The following is an 18,983-nucleotide window of genomic DNA, read 5'->3' as shown; positions in this document are numbered from 1 at the left end:
GATTGAAATATAATTAGCAACTCTGCGGTGTGAAAAAAAAAAAAAAAAAAAAAGGGGGAGGGGGGCTCCCAACATCTCAGCATGTCCTTGGACTCAGTAAGACTTTCACACAGTTGAGGCACAGCATCCTGCGTGGACATGCTTTCAACCCCTCAGTGCCATCACCCAGTGATGGGCAGAGGAGGAGCAGGAGAACGTGGCTTCCCAATGAGCCAGCTCACTCTGAGGAGTCAGGAAACCCAATAAGCAATAAAGCAGTGGTGTCACCTCAGGGACCACTAACTGAAACAGCAGCTGCCCTTTTTACTGTAAAGGTACTTAGCAGGGGAGCGATTACTCAGAGGAATGGGAGGTGGAGAGGACATGTGTGCCAGCGAGCAGCTTTCCCCCAGACTGTCTGATTTTTACCTCCTTAACACTAAATCTTGCCCTCTCCCTGTGTAAAGCCAGGGCAGCTCCAGAGCCTCTACACTGTGCCCCAGTGACACCAGTCACACAGCTGGGACCTCACGGCAAGCACAGTTCCCGTACCGAAGCCCAGGCATGGATGAGCATCATTCTTGCCTTGTCTGCACAACCAATGGAAAGCAACTCCCAAATCTGCACCAGGAGCTTTTTGGGCACAGCTCAACCAGTCCTCCTGTGGCTCACGGTTCAGTGCTGATCCAGCTCAGTGTCCCATCTTTTGGAACCTCAACTCATCTCTCTGCAGCTTCACAGGCATTTCAGAAACACTTGGAGCACAGGTCATTTTATTAATCTTTCTCTACATTTCAGGATAACAGCGGCAAGGATGTAAGGTAGAAGCAGCCCAAAAGAAGAAAGCCCATAACAATTCTGCAGTCAAAAGCTTTTATGGGAGAAGTGACTTTTAAGTTCCTCATTTGCTGATTTTACATAAAAAGAGGCAAAATATGCTGAGCAAATAAAAGGCATAGTTGCACAGCCTCACCCCCAGTTTCCGGCCGTATGCAATAGCACCGTGAACTTCTTGAAGAGCACCATTTCCTGAACCTCAAGTGCTCGCAGATGGTGTTGTCCTGGAGCACTTTCCGCTGATGTTCCATGGTTCCCTTTGCCTTGCGTGACTACTCTGCAGCTTTGGTTTGTTTATTCCACTTTTTCCTGCTCTTTAGTTATGAGCTAAGGAAGGGAACCAGCCACTTTTGCTAGTTTAATCACTTGCTGGTGCCAGTGCACGTCCGCGGGGTGATTAACGGGGTGTGTCACTACCATTCATGTGAGCAAAGATTGCAAAATCGGGTCCCTTTAGCTTGAGTGTGGGGATGGATGTCCTGTTGTCAGGGACGAGACTGTAAATATTTCTATCTGGGCACTTCGGGGTCTACATGATAGGAAGGGTGAGGGGATCTGTTATCTGTTGAGTAGGACCAGACAGACTTGGTAGGGCACCCTGCCCAGCCAGACCCACAGCCTGGACTCTGAGATGCCCACCATAAGCCAGTTCAAGCTGGATGCCACATCACCCCACAAGCCTGTCTGGTGTCCAAAGCCATGAACACGGCTGACAGCATTGCTAGAACATCCACCATGGTGGGTGTAGGGATGCCTACAGCTTACAGCAAATGGATTTGTCTTCAGACTAGTGCTATAAAATCAGGCTTAATTATAAAGTCATGACTGCTGCCACTGTCATCATGACACTTCACCTTTCTTCAGAGCCATCCTCTGGCTCTTTATGAGGGTTGGTAACTCCACAAGTGCTGCCTGTACAAAGATAGTGTTGTAATACCTGGGGGTTATATGGGATTTTTTACTAACAGTCACTGTAAAGGGTGTAAAGGGTGACTAATCCCAACTCTGTACTTTGAAACGAAAGCAGAGAGCTAGAAGACCTACCCCGAAACACTGGTGGAAATCCTGAAATCTATGAATTCATCTTCCCGCCTCCACAAAACCACAAATTCAACAAATGCCCTCAGAAGGCCTTCAAGTTTCACACAACTATTTTCCAAACAGGAGATCTCTGTTCTTCTTCCAGAAGTAACAGATAAAAATATAACCAGTTTTGCATAATAGGGCTTGATGTACAAGCTGCAGGTGGAAAAAAAAAATAATAATGAAGGTGTGACTTCAGCTGGTCATTCCAATGGGACTTCATCTAACTTTTGAACAGAGAAAGAAGAGACAGGTATCAAGTCAAAAGCCTGAGAGGCAGCCAAGCTCTCTGAAGAGTCAAGGGTAGGCGTACCAGGAAAGAGATGTGCCTGGGCCAACTCATGACAATTCTGTAAAGAATTTTTTCAGTGTACCATGAATGGCAGCATCCAACAAACCCTCCCCGGCACCTTCCTTTCCAGGAGGTGATAACTGATCCTTAGGAATGTTATTGTACCTTAGCGGGAGGATGCCTTGGTGCGGCGCAGTGTGCTGTGTGACTCACTGCGCACTCGATACCCTTCTGCTCTCACACCAAATGACTTCTAGGAAAAAATGCTGAGCTTTTGCTAAGTATTTACGCCTAAAAATATTACACAACAGTAAGGCATCATTCATTCTTGGGAAGAAAGTCCCCCTGAATATTTTTCTTTGGGGAATTTGCAGATTGCTGCAAAACTTCTCAAATGTCTCACCAAAAAGGACTGAGAAGAAAAAAAAATGCAAGAGTCCCCTGAGCCGCAGCTGGATGCTTCCCGTGCCGATTGCTCCTTCGAGCTCCTCTTTCACCAGCACTAGTATTACCCTTAATTTTCCTTTTTGCTCCTCCTGAGACAACAGCTAACAGGTGCAATGACTTTCCAATAAATCACATGCAGAAACTAGAATTTACGTACAGTGGAAAAGCAGGGAGTACAGTTTCTTCCAGTGATGGCGTGTGGGTGGCTTCACCCCTGCCTCCAGGTTTGGCTTTCAGGGGTCACCCTTCTGCAGCACATCTGGCTGTGACGCCTTGGCTTCAGTCAAGCCTCTGCCTGGCCTTTGACACAGGCGATGGCTTTTTCCTTTCCACCTTTCTCGTAACGAGGTGCGGGAGCTGCCATCGCCCACCCCACAGCCCTCCTAGCCTGACCATCCCCCCAAGCCCCAGCACATGGGGCAGGTCAACTCCAAACCTCTCCTGTAAGCCAAGCAAACAGTGTTCCGAGATTTCCATGATGCTGGAAGAGCACATGTTTTCCACTGCGGCACTGCATGCGAGATCTCTCCTGTGACAAAGCACAGCGCTGCTTTTTCTCTTGCTTTAAATATATTTGCAGAAGGCCACCGGAAAGTAAAAGAATTTTCTAGAAGAAAAGCATCTCTGGCTCTTGTCTCAGGATGTAAATGAGCAAACCCACCACACTAAGCTTCGTGAAACGCAGTATCTCACATTCAACGTTTGCTTTTCCAGCCCTTCAGAGGTGCTGCTTTCTTTTTGCTGCTCCAACCCAGGAGAGCACTGGTGCTCAGCCGGCACAGGAGACACCCACCAGCATCAGCCCAGCCACCATCACGAGGCATCAGCCGGATTTCAGGACTTAGCAAAGCACACACTTAAAAGCTGTATTTTTCCTAAATGGATTTCTGCATACATTTAATTATTTTATTGAACTGGAGCCACTGCAAGTGAAGGAATCATTATTCTAAAAAAGTAAACAAGGGCGGCTGCACATTCCTGCAAATTTTCAACAGAAAAACACTCTTGACTCCAGAGGGGGAGAAAAGCAAGATTCTCCTCCAAAAGCCTCATATTTGCTCTCAGTTTGGCTCTTTTTGCCCCAGCCCTGGAGGGAGTTCCTGCAGGGGACAGCCCTGGTTTGAGCTCGTGGTGGCACATACCCACATACTCTGGCTTTCAGGTGGAAATATCTGACAACGTGAGAAACCAAAACCCGCTGGTGCAGCATGGTTACGTGCCGCACACCCCACTGGTGGTTGCCACAAGAAGGCTAATCCTAAACGCTCCTGTCACACGGCTGCCCCAGGGACTCCGCCACAGCCTGGACCCTCACCCACCAGTGCCTTAATGGGGCTTTTTTCTTTCCGCACCCCAAAGCGTTGCTGCCTGGAGACTCCTGGAGCTGTGGGGTGGGTAAAAAGGGGAGCCCCAGCTCTTCCATCCCACCACAGCCTTCGGCTAGGACATCCTTCAGGTACCCACACCCAGCCAGGCTCGCAGGAGCTCTCTGCCCCTCGGCCAGCACTTCCCCAGGAGAGTTCTGTTTCTCTTCAGCACCAGCAGCTTCCTTCTTCCTTTCACTTCCACCTTTTGTCACATTAAAAAAAAAAAGTCTCTAGAAAATGACAGATGAGTTTTATATTCCCATCATCTCAGCACTCCTCATTTCCCCATCTTTCAGCTGCTCGCCTCTCGCTTCCTCCCTTTGTGCCCCTTGAAGCAAAAACGTCTTGCTCCCCTTGGTGGGGTGACCGCCAGCACCTGCCCTCCTCCAGAGGGATAACATACAGGGGGGGAAAACGTCCCTGAAGTGTCACTGAAGAATGAAAGTGAGAGATGCAGTCCCTGCTGATTGACTAAAGCAGCTCAACCATTGCTGCTGATCTCAGCCATCCAGGTAACTCTCCCTGAGCACAGCGGGGCAAGAAACCAACTTGGAGTGGGGAAAGGCAGGGAATTAAGTCATCCCAAGAATTTCCACCAACGTGAACTGTCATCTGGAGACGCCAAAGCCCTGGGGGGCTTCCAAGCACAGAACCCATGGGAAGGGACCCTGGGACGGCTTCCCAGGATGTGGGATCCCAGGGAAATTATAGAGGCAACACTATGGGGACGTCGTCCCTGCATCCGTGGCACTGCGGGGAGCTGCTACTGGCACCCACAGTGGCTATGGGGATGGAGCAGGCAGCAGGAGGAGCAAGGGAGGGAGCACTGCCAGAGGGCCAGGGAGGATAAGTAGTGGGAGAGAGCAAAAAGGGAATTAGATTGGAAGGATAATGCACCTCTATCTACTGTAACACTCTGCTAGGTCTTGCAAACCTGGTGTCCCCCTCAAAGCCAGCCTAGCAACATCAGACCGTATGCAAAACACAGAGATCAGCACTGCATCACCACCAGCCCCAACACCTGCCCATAAACCAGGCAGTGGAAAGACAGGGCTGTATTCCCAGGAGATGGAATCTGCTGTCTCAGCAGATGGGACTTCTTGTAGTTGCTAAGCAAATTTTCCCCTACTCCCATCTACTCAACTGGCTTCATTTTGCCAAGAAACACTTAATTAGTCACCAGGCCAGACACCAAGCAGGTATCAGAAAGGGGCACTCACCTAGATGAGGATCAGATCTATTTTCCACCTTCCCAAGTTGTGAAGGGCCTCATATCACTCAGTCGTGAAGCATCACAGAAGACAAAAAAAGCAAAGTAAAACAAAAAAAGGCATGACTCTACCCTTGCAATTGCATGTGCTACTACCGAGCAAGATGCAAGGTAGCTTTCCCTCTCTCTCAGGCTTTTGTAGGAGTTAGTAATTAATTATTCTAATGACAAAAAGCTGAGCCTCCCCCAGGAACCAGTCCCCTGATAGGACTCCTCTTTCTTGGGCTGCTGGGAAGGTGGCTCAGAGGGTTCCCCATCACCACTCCGGCCTTAAATACCAGGACTGTGTCATGCCAGAAAAATAAAAAGATGAGATTGGAGGTCGGGGAAGGGAAATAAAAGAAGAGCTTGATTATTTTTCACACATTTGAGCCATGCAGATGGCTCACAGCAAAAGGGATTTCAGTTTGGGCTTTTAATGGAAGAAAAACTACCATCGTGTTCCTCAGCCAGAGCAACCAAAAGCAATTCTGTATTTTTTTGTATTCTGTACTTGATACCCCGTTTTTTTTTTGGTTTTTTTTTGGCGCCTCGTCATCCTGGGTTTCACCAAGGTAATAACTGCCTGGGGAGTGAATATACAGCCCTGGTGGGGTGCAGCAGTGCTGTCGGCACCACGCCATGGAGCGCTGAGCTCCAGCCCTCGGTGAGGGTGGCTGAGCATCCAGCGGGAGGGATGGGCACAGCTGCCCTGTGCTCCTTGAAGTGTGTGACAGTGACTGTTCGTGAAAGTGCCACCAAAAAATGACAGGCCAGGCTCAGAGAGGAGAAATGCTTTACCATTGCTCACTAGTGACTATTAGACCTGTAAATACTGATCCCACCAAATCTTACCCCCTCTTTCCCAGGGCTCAGGTGGTCAAACTGTGCCATCAGGCAATTAAAATCAAACAAAAAACCAAACAAGCATTATAATCACTTGTCATATTTATATTTTTGATTTTATTTTTAATTTTTATTAAAAAACCAACCATTATTAAAAATTAATCAGGCTTTAGCCACGGAGAACTCTCATTTCAAGCTCGTGCACAAAACGCAGCACAGTTAAAACCCACAGGCATAAACAAAACCCAATTTAAAAAAAAAAAAAAGAAAAGAACAGCTCAAACCATAGCTTATAATCATGCAGTTTCCTTGATGTTAATAGAGAGGCTTTTGTTAAAAGCCTTCAATTCAGAATTTCATGGAAGACTTTTAAAACACAGGGGAAGAAGGAAACACATGCTTGTTTTTAAAAAAAAAAAAAATATGAAAAAACACACAACCAAAAAACCCAGGAAAAAAAATTGCTTGGGTAATGGTTAATTAATTCAACAAATTTACTTCCTCCAAAGCAATCACTGTTCGCCCAGATATACACTTGGCCCCCGCTGATGTATTTGCTCAGAAAGCTGAACACACACAATTCCTGCCAAGTCATTCTGGCCAAAATTTCCCAGTTCTGGCAATGGTTTGGAGAGGGGGGGTTCTGTGAGATCATACCTGGCTTCCCACTTCGGGAGCCTGGAGTTTGCAGTGCCAGAAGGTACCACTGGGAGCCTGGAAAAGGGGCTTTAATTCAGCCCCTTCTGGTCTCCCCCAGTGACACAGCGCCAAGGCGAGCTCTAAGCTTCTCTCTGAGCTCCTGAACCAGCGCACAATTAAGCACCTGCCCTTGTAGTATGCATCAAGCCCAAAATTGGCTACGTTAAAAATTACAAATTAGTGACTACTTTGTGAAAAAACAAACAAACAAACAAACAAATACAAACCCCAAACCTATCCTCAGTGTGGGAGCTTTAAGGTCAAACCCAAATAAAAACGGTCTTAAAATATATACATATATATATGGCTTTTCATTTTTCCTATCCATTTCATTGGAAACAAAAATAAATTTAAGGGTGATATTTGGTTTTTAAAAAAAATTCTGTCCTTTGCTTTAGCTGTCAGCCGGAGCGGATGGGATGGAGGCGCTGACTGCGGTTGCTCACGACGCGGCTCAGAATCCACCCGAGTTCTCCTTCATCCTCGCTAGTAACCGGGAGTAGACGGGTGCTGCAAGGAGAAGACCGAGTTGGGTGGGACAAACACACAGCATCTCCCTGTCCCCTCCCCTCCCGGTTATGCTACATCTTGCCTGGAGCAAGACAAGAGAATAAACTTGTCTTTAAGGGACAGGGATGTACAATGGAAATTAGAAACAAGCTAGAGAAGTTGTTTTACCTAGTCGAGGATTCCTCTGAGAAACCTGCATGGAAAGAAAATACAAGGTTTGTATAAATACAACAAATCTCCGACAGCTATAAGTACAGTTTCCACACCAATATATTTATCCGCAGTCTCCGAAAACTATGGATGACTGACTCTTCATTATTGGAAGTCGACATATATAGTACCATGCCAAAGTTACATTCACAGTGTGCTGCAAAACTGTAGGCTTCATATTACAAAATGTATTATTTCTTATATAATTACATCATGTAAGAAGAGAGGACTGGACATTCCATGCAACACATACACTCAGTCTCTTTGGAAGTCATAATCCAAATGTAACATTATCTTCCACTCATTATTACCAAAATGTAATTTCAGTAGTTCTACAGTGTGCTACATTTTTTGTCTTTTACCTTGGATAATGCCGATGCCTGTTTGAAGATTTCTAATGCGGGATCCGCAGGTTCGTCACCTCTCTCTTGCGGCCTTGAAGCTAAGGGTGGGACACAGATATCATTGAAATACTCTTCCAAGCACACAGGCTGCTTCCTTCCAATATTTTGGAGGATGTATTGAAAATCCCATAACAGATTAATCCTCCTCAATAAACTGAAGCAATTGCCATGTGTCACCTCTCCCTCCCAAAGCAGCTCTGCTGTAATGGTGCGGCTCTACATGTTTCTAACCAAGGACCTACCCTGAGGCTGTAAGACAGAGTTCACGGCATAAATCACACCATTCGTGGCCATGATATCGCTTTCAGCAACTGGCTCCTTGTTGATATGTATTACGTTGTTTTTCTGTTCAGGAAAAGAAAAAAAAGAAAAAAAAAAAAGAAGAGAATTAGAAACTTTTGTCATCAGCGGTTTCCAATTTTATTAAAAAAAGCCCTCACTTTGCATTCATTCATTTACTGGATAGCTGTAGGCGTTTTCATTCCTCTTGCCAATTAAGGAGAATATAAAAACAAATTATAGCCTGAGCAGTTTGTCCTGGAGTGGCTGGCAGGCTTCGGAGCACGGAATTTTGCGGTGTGCTGGCTGGGAACACTGTCCCGCGGCAGCAGAGCACACCCACCAGCGGAGAGGGCATCAAGAGAGGGCAGATCAGGACTGGGCATGGGAAGGGGCTAGCACGCAAGTTGGCCAACTCAAGGCCCTTGGAAAAACTGGCCTTTCCGTTTCTATCCTGCATTTTCTTCCTTATGCACAGAGTGGGTCTTGAGTTATTTATTTTCTGAAAGATTTTTTTTTTTCCCCCTCAATAGAGGATCCTATATTTTCTTAACGCAGTGCAGAATTTGTGAAATGAAATTATACATCTAAATAAATCCTGCTGCGTTAAAGGAGCCCATGCTGAGATCATTTTTGTTACACTAAAAAAGATGTGTTAGCTGAACAAGCTATTCGTTTAATTTATTTATGCTTTTTCCCCCATGACTCAGGTTTAAATTTATAACAGCTCCTGGAAATCATTTACAATTGGTCTTCTGGGGAGAAAGCTGAAGAAAACCACATTTCAAGACTGCCAGCTTGTTGAACTGAACACATGGCAACAGTCCCTCTGCTACAGCCCAGAAAACACTGTTTGGTGGTTCTGTGCGCACATTTAGAAGAGGTTCCCACAGCATCCAAATGCGCACAGACGTACTTTGGTCCTGGAGATGGACGGCTAAACACAGACCACAGCCCTGCTGACTGCGGAACCCCATCCGAGGTGACTTACCATGCTGACTTCCAGTTTATCTCCCTGCATGGACTTCAGCCTCACAAGAGCGTTGACGGCGCCGCTCACCAGGATCTCATCAGCTACATGGAACTTGAGGATGTTGGCAAGCTCCTTGGCGTTACCTGGGGGAAGAAAACGTTTACATTTGCAAAACAGCATCAGCGTTTGCTTCCCGTATTTCATGCGCTGGAATGACATTACACGGAAAATACCAGAATTTCCTGAAAGTGCAAGGAAAAAATGTAAAATTGAAAAGACTGGGGAAAAGGACCAGGGTTGGAGCTGGTTAGGGCATTGAGGCCATTCCTGCCTGGACAGGTCAGGGTCCCAGCGAGTCCAGAAGGACACTCTTCCAATGTCCCACATTGGTATGTACCGAACCTGCCCTATACCTGAAATCCCTCTCTTATTTTTTTCAGTCCCTCATTCTCTCACTGTGCACAGCATGAACCTGCTTCTGTTGCTGCTTTCACTTCCCAAGGAAGTCTCCGGGGAGAAAAAAAAGCCTGTGTGAAATAAGGAAGCAGACAGAGCACACTGGGTATTTGCAAACGTCAATACTTTCGCCAACACCGGTGTCACTTAGCAATAATCCTGACGGCTGAAACTGCAGGATTCCTGGGTAGGAAGGGGAAAAGTGCAGGAGAAATGTCACTAATGGCTCGCAGATTGCTGGCCTGATCCCCACCCCACCGAGCGTCTACTCATCTAGCTGCACTTTGAAACTAAGCTGCACTTAGGAAGGAAAGATGCTTCCCCTTCATCATCTATTTTCCAGAAGAGGCGATGACGTGCACAGCACGGGCCAGCAGCCCCGCTGCATCTTCTCCTCTAGAGGATGCAGTGTCACTGAAAAAACCCACCGACAGTCAATGGGGAACAGCTAGTGAAAAGACGGCTTCCATCTACAAAACCAGAGCAGCTCCTTCAGCAAGGGGGACTTTTTGTGTCACTGCCCATAACTGAATACACTGTCAGCTTTTTTTCCATTACAGTTTTTCTAGGGTGGCCCCGGTTCACACTGCACGTCCTCACCAGCATGATTCACTTCTTCATCAGAAGCGTAAGCTAAATATTTGTGTGTAAAAAGAAGAACATCTGAAGTGTCCGCATCTGGGATACTTCATTCCTGCAGCCGTTTACAAAAGCTGCAAAACAGTTCTGAAATATTTATATATTAAGCACTAGACTGGATGTGCAGCCTGGTATTACCAGTTCCTCCATCCCTGCACTTAAAAGGATAACCAGCTACCATGGGCAGATGCTTCCCAAATTATGATGTCAATGTTTGGTTGGGCTTTAATGACGAGAAGACATTACGCTCAAATACCTGACATTGTTTCCAACCACAGCCGGTTTTCAACATGAACAAAATAAAAGATCGTGCTGCTTATCCAGAAGAGCGTTATTAAACATTCCCATGCTTTTTTCCACACCCAGCTGCTCGCCTGTGCTTTTCAGGACACTGGTCTTCATCTGTGCTAGACTGGAATATTTGTTGTCTTCTCAGGATCAGATTGGACTTCCTGCTTTGTCCACCTACACATAGATGGAGCAACAGCTCCATCCTTTTACTACTTAAATTTCACGCAGTGTAACTTGAAGCGGAATCTGGATCATGTTTTCTACTTGCAAAACTTCCGTTAGGCACCCTGATCCCATCCTGACAGCCACATTCTCACTTCTTTCATCCCTGACTTGCAAGGCAGAGATTGAATTGGTTCCTCTAGAAACACCTTAGGGTTATCTCGCTCACACCAGCCAGCACAGCCAAATTTATGTCATAGTGAGTTTGTAGCACAGACTACAAACACGTGTTCCATGTACAAGAAAAGCATAAGCCCATGCCCACACTTTGTGTGAGAGTTCAGTGCCACTCTGAGCATCCTCAGCTTTCTGCTGGATAGGGCTTATCCAAATCAGTTGTGTGGGAAGCCCATGCTTCCAACAGACAGGGTCAAAGAACGAGATATGGCAGAGAACCTTAGCCATTCCTCCCTTACCATGCCAGTAACACACAGCAGCTGTTCATCTAAATCCCTGAAGATGCTCACCCATTAGTTTGTTCAGTTCCCCTTGGGGCATGGCTCGGAAAGCTTCGTTCGTTGGAGCAAACACCGTGAAGGTACCCGGCCTGTTCAAGTTCTCCGTTAGACCTGCAGACTGGATTGCAGCCACCAATGTACTGCAAGACAAACATACATAAAATGCTTCACTATAAATTACTTTGGTTGGTCTTTGAAAAGTTGCATGTTGTGTTCAAAAGAGAGTTGGGAAGTTACAATTGCAAAATCCTGCTGGGGTCCGGCAAATCCCAGAAGCATAGAATGGTTTGGGTCGGAAGGGACCTTAAAGATCATCTAGTTCCAACCTCCTTGCCGTGGGCAGGGACAATTAATCAAATCAATTAACCAAAAAGTTGATTAGGTAGGAAATGAGCCTGCGAGGCCCAACCAGAGCGTCTGAGAAATGGCAAAGCGAGCTGGGAATGCTGAATCCTTGGGTACCAAATGGCAGTGATGAGACAGGGAGGCTCTGAAGGGCAGAGAAGGCATCGGAGCCAGCTTCTTACTCTATTAAGCGGGACCACACACTCTCGCTCACAGTTCATTGAAGGGTTATTTGAAGTCTCGCTCCCTATAATTTAGGGATGAGACCGCAGTTTTGGATGCTCTTTCTATGTTAGAAAAAAGACATATATAGTCATGACTACGACCCATAATAAATAGAAACTGCTTTGGCAGCTCTTCTACTCATAACTAGAGCTTAGGAAGAGCAGAAAGGTCACCTGAAGCGATGGTCTGCCTTGAGAACATCCATCACTGAGCCAGACGGTGGAGTCAACATTTTGTCCAGGCTAAACAGAGTCCCAAACCTTCCTCTCTTGTCATGGGCAGCAATGCAGGCGTTCTCAATGCAAAGGTTCTGCAAACAAAATTGAACAAAAAAAGACTTTATTAGCATACGCTTCAAAAGAGAGATTTTTTTGCTCAATTACACTTTTTACAGGATAGCTGTAACATTACAGACATCAAGCATCACTCAGCCATATACAGCGCTGCACACTGCAGGAACTTACATTGCGGTACACAAAAACTCTCAGTTCCTTGTCACCCAGAGTCTGGAGTTTTTGCCCATGGTACAGATATTTAGAAGAGAGCTGGTCTCTAACAATGTGGTTCAAAAGCAAGTTTTTCATGTTGCTGTCAACAACGGGGAGTCCATCTGCAGCAAAAAGTATGGAAAGAACCAGTGATTCACTTAAAATGACCATTGGGACACTAAAAAAGTGCAAATACAGAGTATTATCTGCATCAGGTTTTAATTTTAAAGCTAGATGCCACTGCCGATAGCTGAGGCATTTGAGAGAGGATTTGCATGCTTCTGCGCTGAAATTTGGCTGAAGACTGTTTGAAGGAGATTCGCGGCCCAAACTGATGGAAGAAAGGGATTTACCCCCTGGTTTACCTTTGAATACATCATTCACTGGGGCAAGGAGGGTCACTTGCTCACTGCCAGTTAGGTGAGAACTGAGACCAGCTTGTCTGAAAAGATCCGTAGACTTGGAAACTTCAGATTCTTGTGCCAACTCAAACAGGGTCTTAGCTGAGAAGAAAAGCAACACACAGTAGCCTTGCGTTAAAGGCAATCCCCCCAGCACTACAAAATATCCACACCCTCTAAATCCATTATGTCTTTGGCAAAATCGACAAAAGAAAGGCAACAGAAAGAACGGTGCAGAGAGGCACCAGTACCTGAGTCTGGGATCAGCAGCTCATTAACAAAATGTACGACACCATTGGTAGCCAGGACGTCCTTGTTGGCAATGATGGGCTTCCCATTGAGGGTCAGCTCTTCCCCACTGCAACCCACGTCCAAGGTGGTTCCTTCCAGAGTCTCCATCGTCAGGCCAGCGATGATGGCCTCAGCACACATGGCTGACTTCAGGATGTGATGATTCAGCAGGTCTGTAAGAGAAACAAGTGTCTTAGTGAGCTGGAAAAATCTGCTATGAAATTACTGCATCTTTTAGCGGTCCTGTACAGGGCCTCCTGTACAGCACTGTATGGGGCTCCACTCCAAAAGATGTGAGTCATTTTAAATCGGGCTGGTTTTAATTCAGCAGCCTGGGAAATGAAGTGCCTAAAAAGAGTAATTTTTATACACCTTTGTCAACTTCAGAAGGTTCTGTGTGGTTATTTGACTCATTTGTTAGGGGGAGTTACGTTGATTAGATGCTAGTTTTCCTGCATCTTGCTGGACTGATAGAATTCACTGTCACATACAGGAGTGCTAAAAGAAAACTTGGAAAAGGGACTGCTTCAGCTCCCTCCTCCGTATCTGGATAACACTCTCTGCCATGTCTACATCCAAAGAAGTCTTGGCTGTCCAGTTTAAAAAGCTGGAGTCTGTCAAATGTGTTTACTGCAGCTGTTGTCAGAGTGTCTCATGGAGCTGCTCAGATGTCCTTGAGAAGGAATTCAGAGGAACTGAATACTCTTCAGTCTCTTGGTGGGCTCAGTAAACAAGCGCTTACCCCTCAGGGCTTCTGGGTCCCCCAGGATCCTGTTCAGTGTTTCTTGTGGGATCTTCTCAAAGGCTTCGTTGGTTGGAGCCAAGAGCGTGTACTGGCCTTCGCTTTCCAGCAAACTGTTGAGGTCAGAAGCAGCCACAGCGGCCTTCAGAGCAACGGGGAGAGAGGGTAGAACACATTCAGCCAGAATACAAAGGTCAGCAGCTTCATCTAGGCACACACTAAGGGCCAGATTTATTACGGCTTTTGTAATTTCAGAGGACTTACAAAAAGTCATGAATAGCTTCTTTCAGCCCTTTAGTGCCTTTATAAATTTGACCTGGCCCCATGGTTCTCTTGTATTTCAGAAATCTGAGTACAAGAGCCCTTTTTGGCAAGACCAAGTGCTAGCTTGAATACCCTGATACGCCTGGAGAGGGTCACAGTAGCTCCAGTGAAGAATTCAGATCAGAACCCACAGCTGGCTGACTGCAAAGCCCCTGCGCTTTTTAAGTTATTCCTTAACTTGGCAGTTACCAAGGCAAATAAATTGGTACTCATAAAATCTGAACAGTGAATATCTCCTAAGGCTAAGATTCCTCTAGAAGACTGAGAAGCCAGACTCAGTCCACATCTCTTTATTGACAGCAATAGCAAGGTGACAATTATTCTCCTAAAACCCTACTTGCGCTGATATCAAACACTTCTCTTCCTAAAGCAAAATAAACTGTATCGGTACAAGGATTTTATCAGCAGCTTTAGGGTCACAGCACCTGGGCGCTAGCAAGCTCTTCATGACAATTCACTGGGAGTAGGACAACTGACCATCTTTTAAGGAGCCCTGGAACACACGTGGGGTGAACTCACCCGAAGAGTTTCCAGGCTTTCTTCAGTCTCGATGACCTGCTGAATGCTGTTTGTAGTGGTGGCGATGACTTTATCGATGACATGAACCACTCCGTTGGTGGCATGGTGGTCAGCTTTCAAGAGCCTGGCACAGTTCACGGTCACAATCTGCAGAGGGAGAGAGCCACGGGATGTTATGTGCACTAAAACAAGAAGGTAAAGCAGCCTCTGCTGGTTTTCTATTTCAAACGCAGCGAGCGCTGTAATATTGAATCAGCAGGAGCAGAAATGTGGTTTCCTAAAAAAACACACAAAGAATGAGAATGCTCTATCAAGAATGTTTGAAACGGTTCATGTTTAAAGAGCTTTGAAAATAATCAGTGGTTTTGTCTACCCTGCACCATCAAGACTAAAAAAATACACAAAACCCAATACTTAGGCAAGCACGCTGTTATACAGCAACGTGGGCAACTTCCCTGCAACAGCATCGATGAAACTATCTGCTTATAAATATTATTTTCAAGCTCCTTCTAAATATGTATCCTAAATCAAACCAGGACAAGCTGTCAACCTAAGCATTACGGAGTCCTGGAGGTCCAAGGACAGCGTAGGAGGTGCAAGGCAGCAGAAAAGCAAGCCCAGTGTGGGTGGGTTTAATACAAATGTCTTACCCCATTGGGATAGTGGTGAATCTGGATAGGCAGGTCCTGGTACATTGAGTTAAGTGTTGACCCGTGTTTCAGATCATCCGTGAGGACCCGTTTGTTCACCATGTGGTAGCGAAGGGCATTGAGCAGCTCAATGTTCACGTTACTGACTAAGGAATCCAGAGTTTCCTGAAAATCAGAAAAAAATCATTTTTTCAGTGCTGAGGGCAGTTAAGCCGGGTGTTAGAGGGAGCCAGGAGGTCTGGCTGCATCCAAAGTGCTTCCAAGGCGTGTGTGTGCATGTGTATGAAGTGATGTATTCAGCCTTAAGCCATCTGTGCAAATTAAGAGCTCTGACTTTCATACATCTTCATTTTTTGCCTCACAACAGCAGCCAGCAGCTCTGGCACCCCCATCCTGGGCAGACAAAGGGATGATGGCAGAAAGCTCCAGTGTGGGATCACTGCATCAACACAACAAAAGACATCCCTCAGGGCCAAGGACAAATACACCAGGAGACCTTTCCCGAACAGCACTGTCCTCCAAAGAGGCTCAGCTGGTGCAGGTTTGGGGTAGAGGCTTGGCAGTGGGGAGAGCCAAAAAGATGCCCCCTCCCTACGCCAGTAGTTGTTCTTACATCTTTATGGACAAGTGATTTAAATGTGGGATGTAACTGGACAGGGTTGGTATAATCAGGACTCTCCCCTGTTCACAGAGATGCTCCACGAGGATCGGAGCACCAGCAGGACAGCGGTGACAGTTTCAGAAGTGGAAATTTCACAAGAGACAGAGTGAGAAAATCAAAACCAATGTAAAGGAAATTTATGTGTAATTGAGCATAGGAACACACTGATGCAGAAGGGCTGCAGGTTTACAGAGGCTCCAGTTGGGACTGGCTACTTGTAAAAATTATTAAGAACAACCAGAGTGGTAAAGTAAGGGTCAACAAGAAAAACCAAAAGGGACGGAAAGTCTCTTGCTGCGGGTCTTAATGCAATCTCTAATGGTAAGAAGCAGGAAAAACTGAATGAGGTGACTTTTACATCCACCTGCTGGAGAGCATCCGCATCCCGCTAGTGTTGGGTCTTTCAGAAACAAACCTCTGGAGCTGATGGACCAGTACAGCGATTCCCATCTTAGAAATTCACAGTCCTTCCCACAGCAGGACTGTGTCTGTTCTACTAGATGGGGCTGGATCCAGATCCCTGCAGAGCCCTATCTCCACTAGGGAAAGCCAAAGAAAGAGGAGAAAGAAGAGGGATTATATCTTACAGCAGACAAGGATGCCCAGGCCTCGTTACTCGGGGCAAAAATTGTAAAACTTCCAGGTCCTTCGATTTCTGGCCTTAGGTTAGAGCGGTCGGAGTAGAGCTGCGTGGTGGCAGAGCCAACAACTCCCAGGGTTTCATAGATGTTTGAAAGCGGCAGCGCTGAAAGAAGAGAAGGTTATGTTCCCAACACACCATTCATCCTTCCCGCGCTGCGCTGAATTAAATGAGAGCTGCTGGTGAGAACACTTGGGGAAATGAAGCACGTCAGGGAACTCGTATCTGTTGATTAATTAGATAATAAATTAGCATAGCCTGACAGCTCCAGCCTTGATTACAGCAGCATAATCCAGGATCTACTGCATCTTTGCAGGTCTAAATGGAGTTACTCTGGATTTATATGGATGTGAACTGAGGCAAGCGAAGATATTCATTGCTTTTAGCCAAGCCTTGTTAGCACGCAGGCTTTTGGTGTTCAGAGCTGGCAGCTCACCACTGGTCTCGGTCTCCACTGACCCAGCCACGCCAGCCCACACAGTTAACTGGGCGGCATCAAACTTTTGTGGAAGCAAGCGTTCAGAAAGCAAAAGCAGAATACGTCTCTCTTCAATAAACCCAGTTAACTCCCTCCCAACCCCCACCCGTGGCTGAACTGTATTTTCTCCTAAATGCAATTTTGCAAACCTCATGCTTGCCAGAATAAAAATGAGCGGAGATTGGCAGAGCTGTCTGCTACTCTATCATTCCTTTGTACTGCGTTTCCAATACGGCTATGTTACTTGTGGAATAAGTAGTTCCCTATGGCCCTCCCCTGCTTGATTAAGATTAATTATAACCAAGGTTATAAGTTGTCTGGAACGTTTTGCATGCTTTTGGAGCTGATCTGGCACTCAGCTGGTGCTCTGCTGAGTCCATTTTTGACTTGTTCATGGCAATATTGTGCGCAAATTGCAAAAATCAAATCCACTTTGAGTAATTTTCTAACATTTCCCTTTACTAGGCAGCTGTATAATTTTAAGAAGTCTAAAAAATGTCAAACATATTTTTACCAGCTGGGCAGCCTTTTTCTCCAGGAACTTTTTCATATCCAGGACAGCACTCGTAACTGATTACTCTGGAATAAGAGATGGATATGGCAGATTAACTGACGGCGTCTCACTGCTTTTTCTCTATTTGCTATAGTTGCGCTTCCATCCATATTTGGTGATGTTTCTAAGCAGACTCTTCATTAGAAATATAGACTTGAACAAAAGACAAACCACAATTTTTATCTCCTTCAGGGCTGCATGTTGCCAATTTCTCCCCAGAACAAAAGCAGACACAATTTCTTTTCAAAACCACACTTTCCAGAATACTTTGTACAAACAGTGGACAGAAACCGATGCCACGGTCCCAAAAGATAACCTATGTGAGACACCGCAAGCACTGGTTCATTTGGGCGCGTTTCCCGCGGGATTTGGGGATCTCCCCGGCTGACTGCTGCTGTCACTTCTCATCACTCTTTGGGCAACACGCTGCAACTCCGGTACGGCTGCTCGACCAAACCAGCCAAGCGTTTCCCCATCATTTCACCCCATTCTTGTCCGCCACCAGAAATTATTTGCTTACTTATGGCAACAGCCACAGGACAGCCCTGGAGGGGAAGGAGCATCCTTGCTCTTGGATGCACTGGCAGAACAGCTTGGGATAAGCGCTGCAAGGACAAACTTCACCGGTGGTGGGATGTGTATCCATGGGTACCCTGGGCAGTACCGCAGCACACCCATTTTTGCCAACGCTGGATACGTCCCCGTACCCTCGGTACAGCATTTCCTTCTGGCTGGTGGCAAACTGCTGCTCTGAGCAAGCGCTATCCCCCAGTAAAACCAAAGGTGTCAGAGACCCCATCCCGGGGACTCGGGGCCATCCTGCAGATTTGCAGACCCTAAATAAGCAAGAGCCACCTGAATGCTGCATCCACTGTCTGCAGCTCAATGCAAAATAGAAGCTTCTCAAAGCTGGCCACTTGAGGAAATATGTTTTGATGTTAACGGGGGGTGGGCGGGGGGAAGAAAAAGGAAAGAAATCCAGAAGTTGCCCGTTTATTTCTCACGGAGGATTCTTTCACCTATTGCTCTTATGGGTGGTGTGAAAGGAGCGAGGCCAGCAGATTGATGGGCTAAGACAGCGAGGGAATAGGTGCTCCTCCCAAAGACAAGCATTTCCTCTGTGCTCCCAGCTGGATTTGAGACAAGTGGGATGCTGTGTCGCCGAGCCTCAGCACACGCACTCAGAATGAAAGGAAAATCCTCAAGCTTCAGATATTTGTCATCATTTTAACACTGTTAACAAACAGTGGAAATGCCTGGGGTTTAAGAGGGAATTCTTCAGGGCAATTAAGAGCCAGAAAGTGAAACAAATACCTGCTTTTCTGTGACAGAAGCAAATAAATTCTGTGTCACTGTTTCCTAAGAGAATTACAAAGCAAACCCAGACTGATTGTCTAGACATTATATATTCCATGTGGGAAAGAG

General features: G+C 46.2%; 1 protein-coding gene across 1 annotated transcript in view; it reads right to left on the bottom strand.

The window, feature by feature from the left end:
- Positions 1-7,253: 7,253 nt before the first annotated feature.
- TGFBI (transforming growth factor, beta-induced, 68kDa) overlaps positions 7,254-18,983 on the bottom strand; it is a 40,212-nt gene continuing 28,482 nt past the window's right edge. The window contains exons 3-17 of the mRNA XM_009891457.1: positions 17,520-17,584; positions 16,475-16,632; positions 15,227-15,391; positions 14,577-14,723; positions 13,734-13,875; positions 12,952-13,164; positions 12,665-12,802; positions 12,276-12,421; positions 11,985-12,121; positions 11,251-11,381; positions 9,194-9,318; positions 8,166-8,268; positions 7,882-7,961; positions 7,478-7,502; positions 7,254-7,309 (exon numbers count right to left, since the gene is read on the bottom strand). Of these exons, the coding sequence (XP_009889759.1) occupies positions 7,254-7,309; positions 7,478-7,502; positions 7,882-7,961; positions 8,166-8,268; positions 9,194-9,318; positions 11,251-11,381; positions 11,985-12,121; positions 12,276-12,421; positions 12,665-12,802; positions 12,952-13,164; positions 13,734-13,875; positions 14,577-14,723; positions 15,227-15,391; positions 16,475-16,632; positions 17,520-17,584 (1,831 nt within the window). The remainder of the gene's footprint in view (positions 7,310-7,477; positions 7,503-7,881; positions 7,962-8,165; positions 8,269-9,193; positions 9,319-11,250; positions 11,382-11,984; positions 12,122-12,275; positions 12,422-12,664; positions 12,803-12,951; positions 13,165-13,733; positions 13,876-14,576; positions 14,724-15,226; positions 15,392-16,474; positions 16,633-17,519; positions 17,585-18,983) is intronic.

Source organism: Charadrius vociferus, unplaced genomic scaffold, assembly GCF_000708025.1.
Source record: "Charadrius vociferus isolate BGI_N301 unplaced genomic scaffold, ASM70802v2 scaffold370, whole genome shotgun sequence".
Taxonomy (NCBI): Eukaryota; Metazoa; Chordata; class Aves; order Charadriiformes; family Charadriidae; genus Charadrius; species Charadrius vociferus.
The sequence above is the reverse complement of the archived record's forward strand: the minus strand, read 5'-3'. Positions and strand labels throughout refer to the sequence as shown.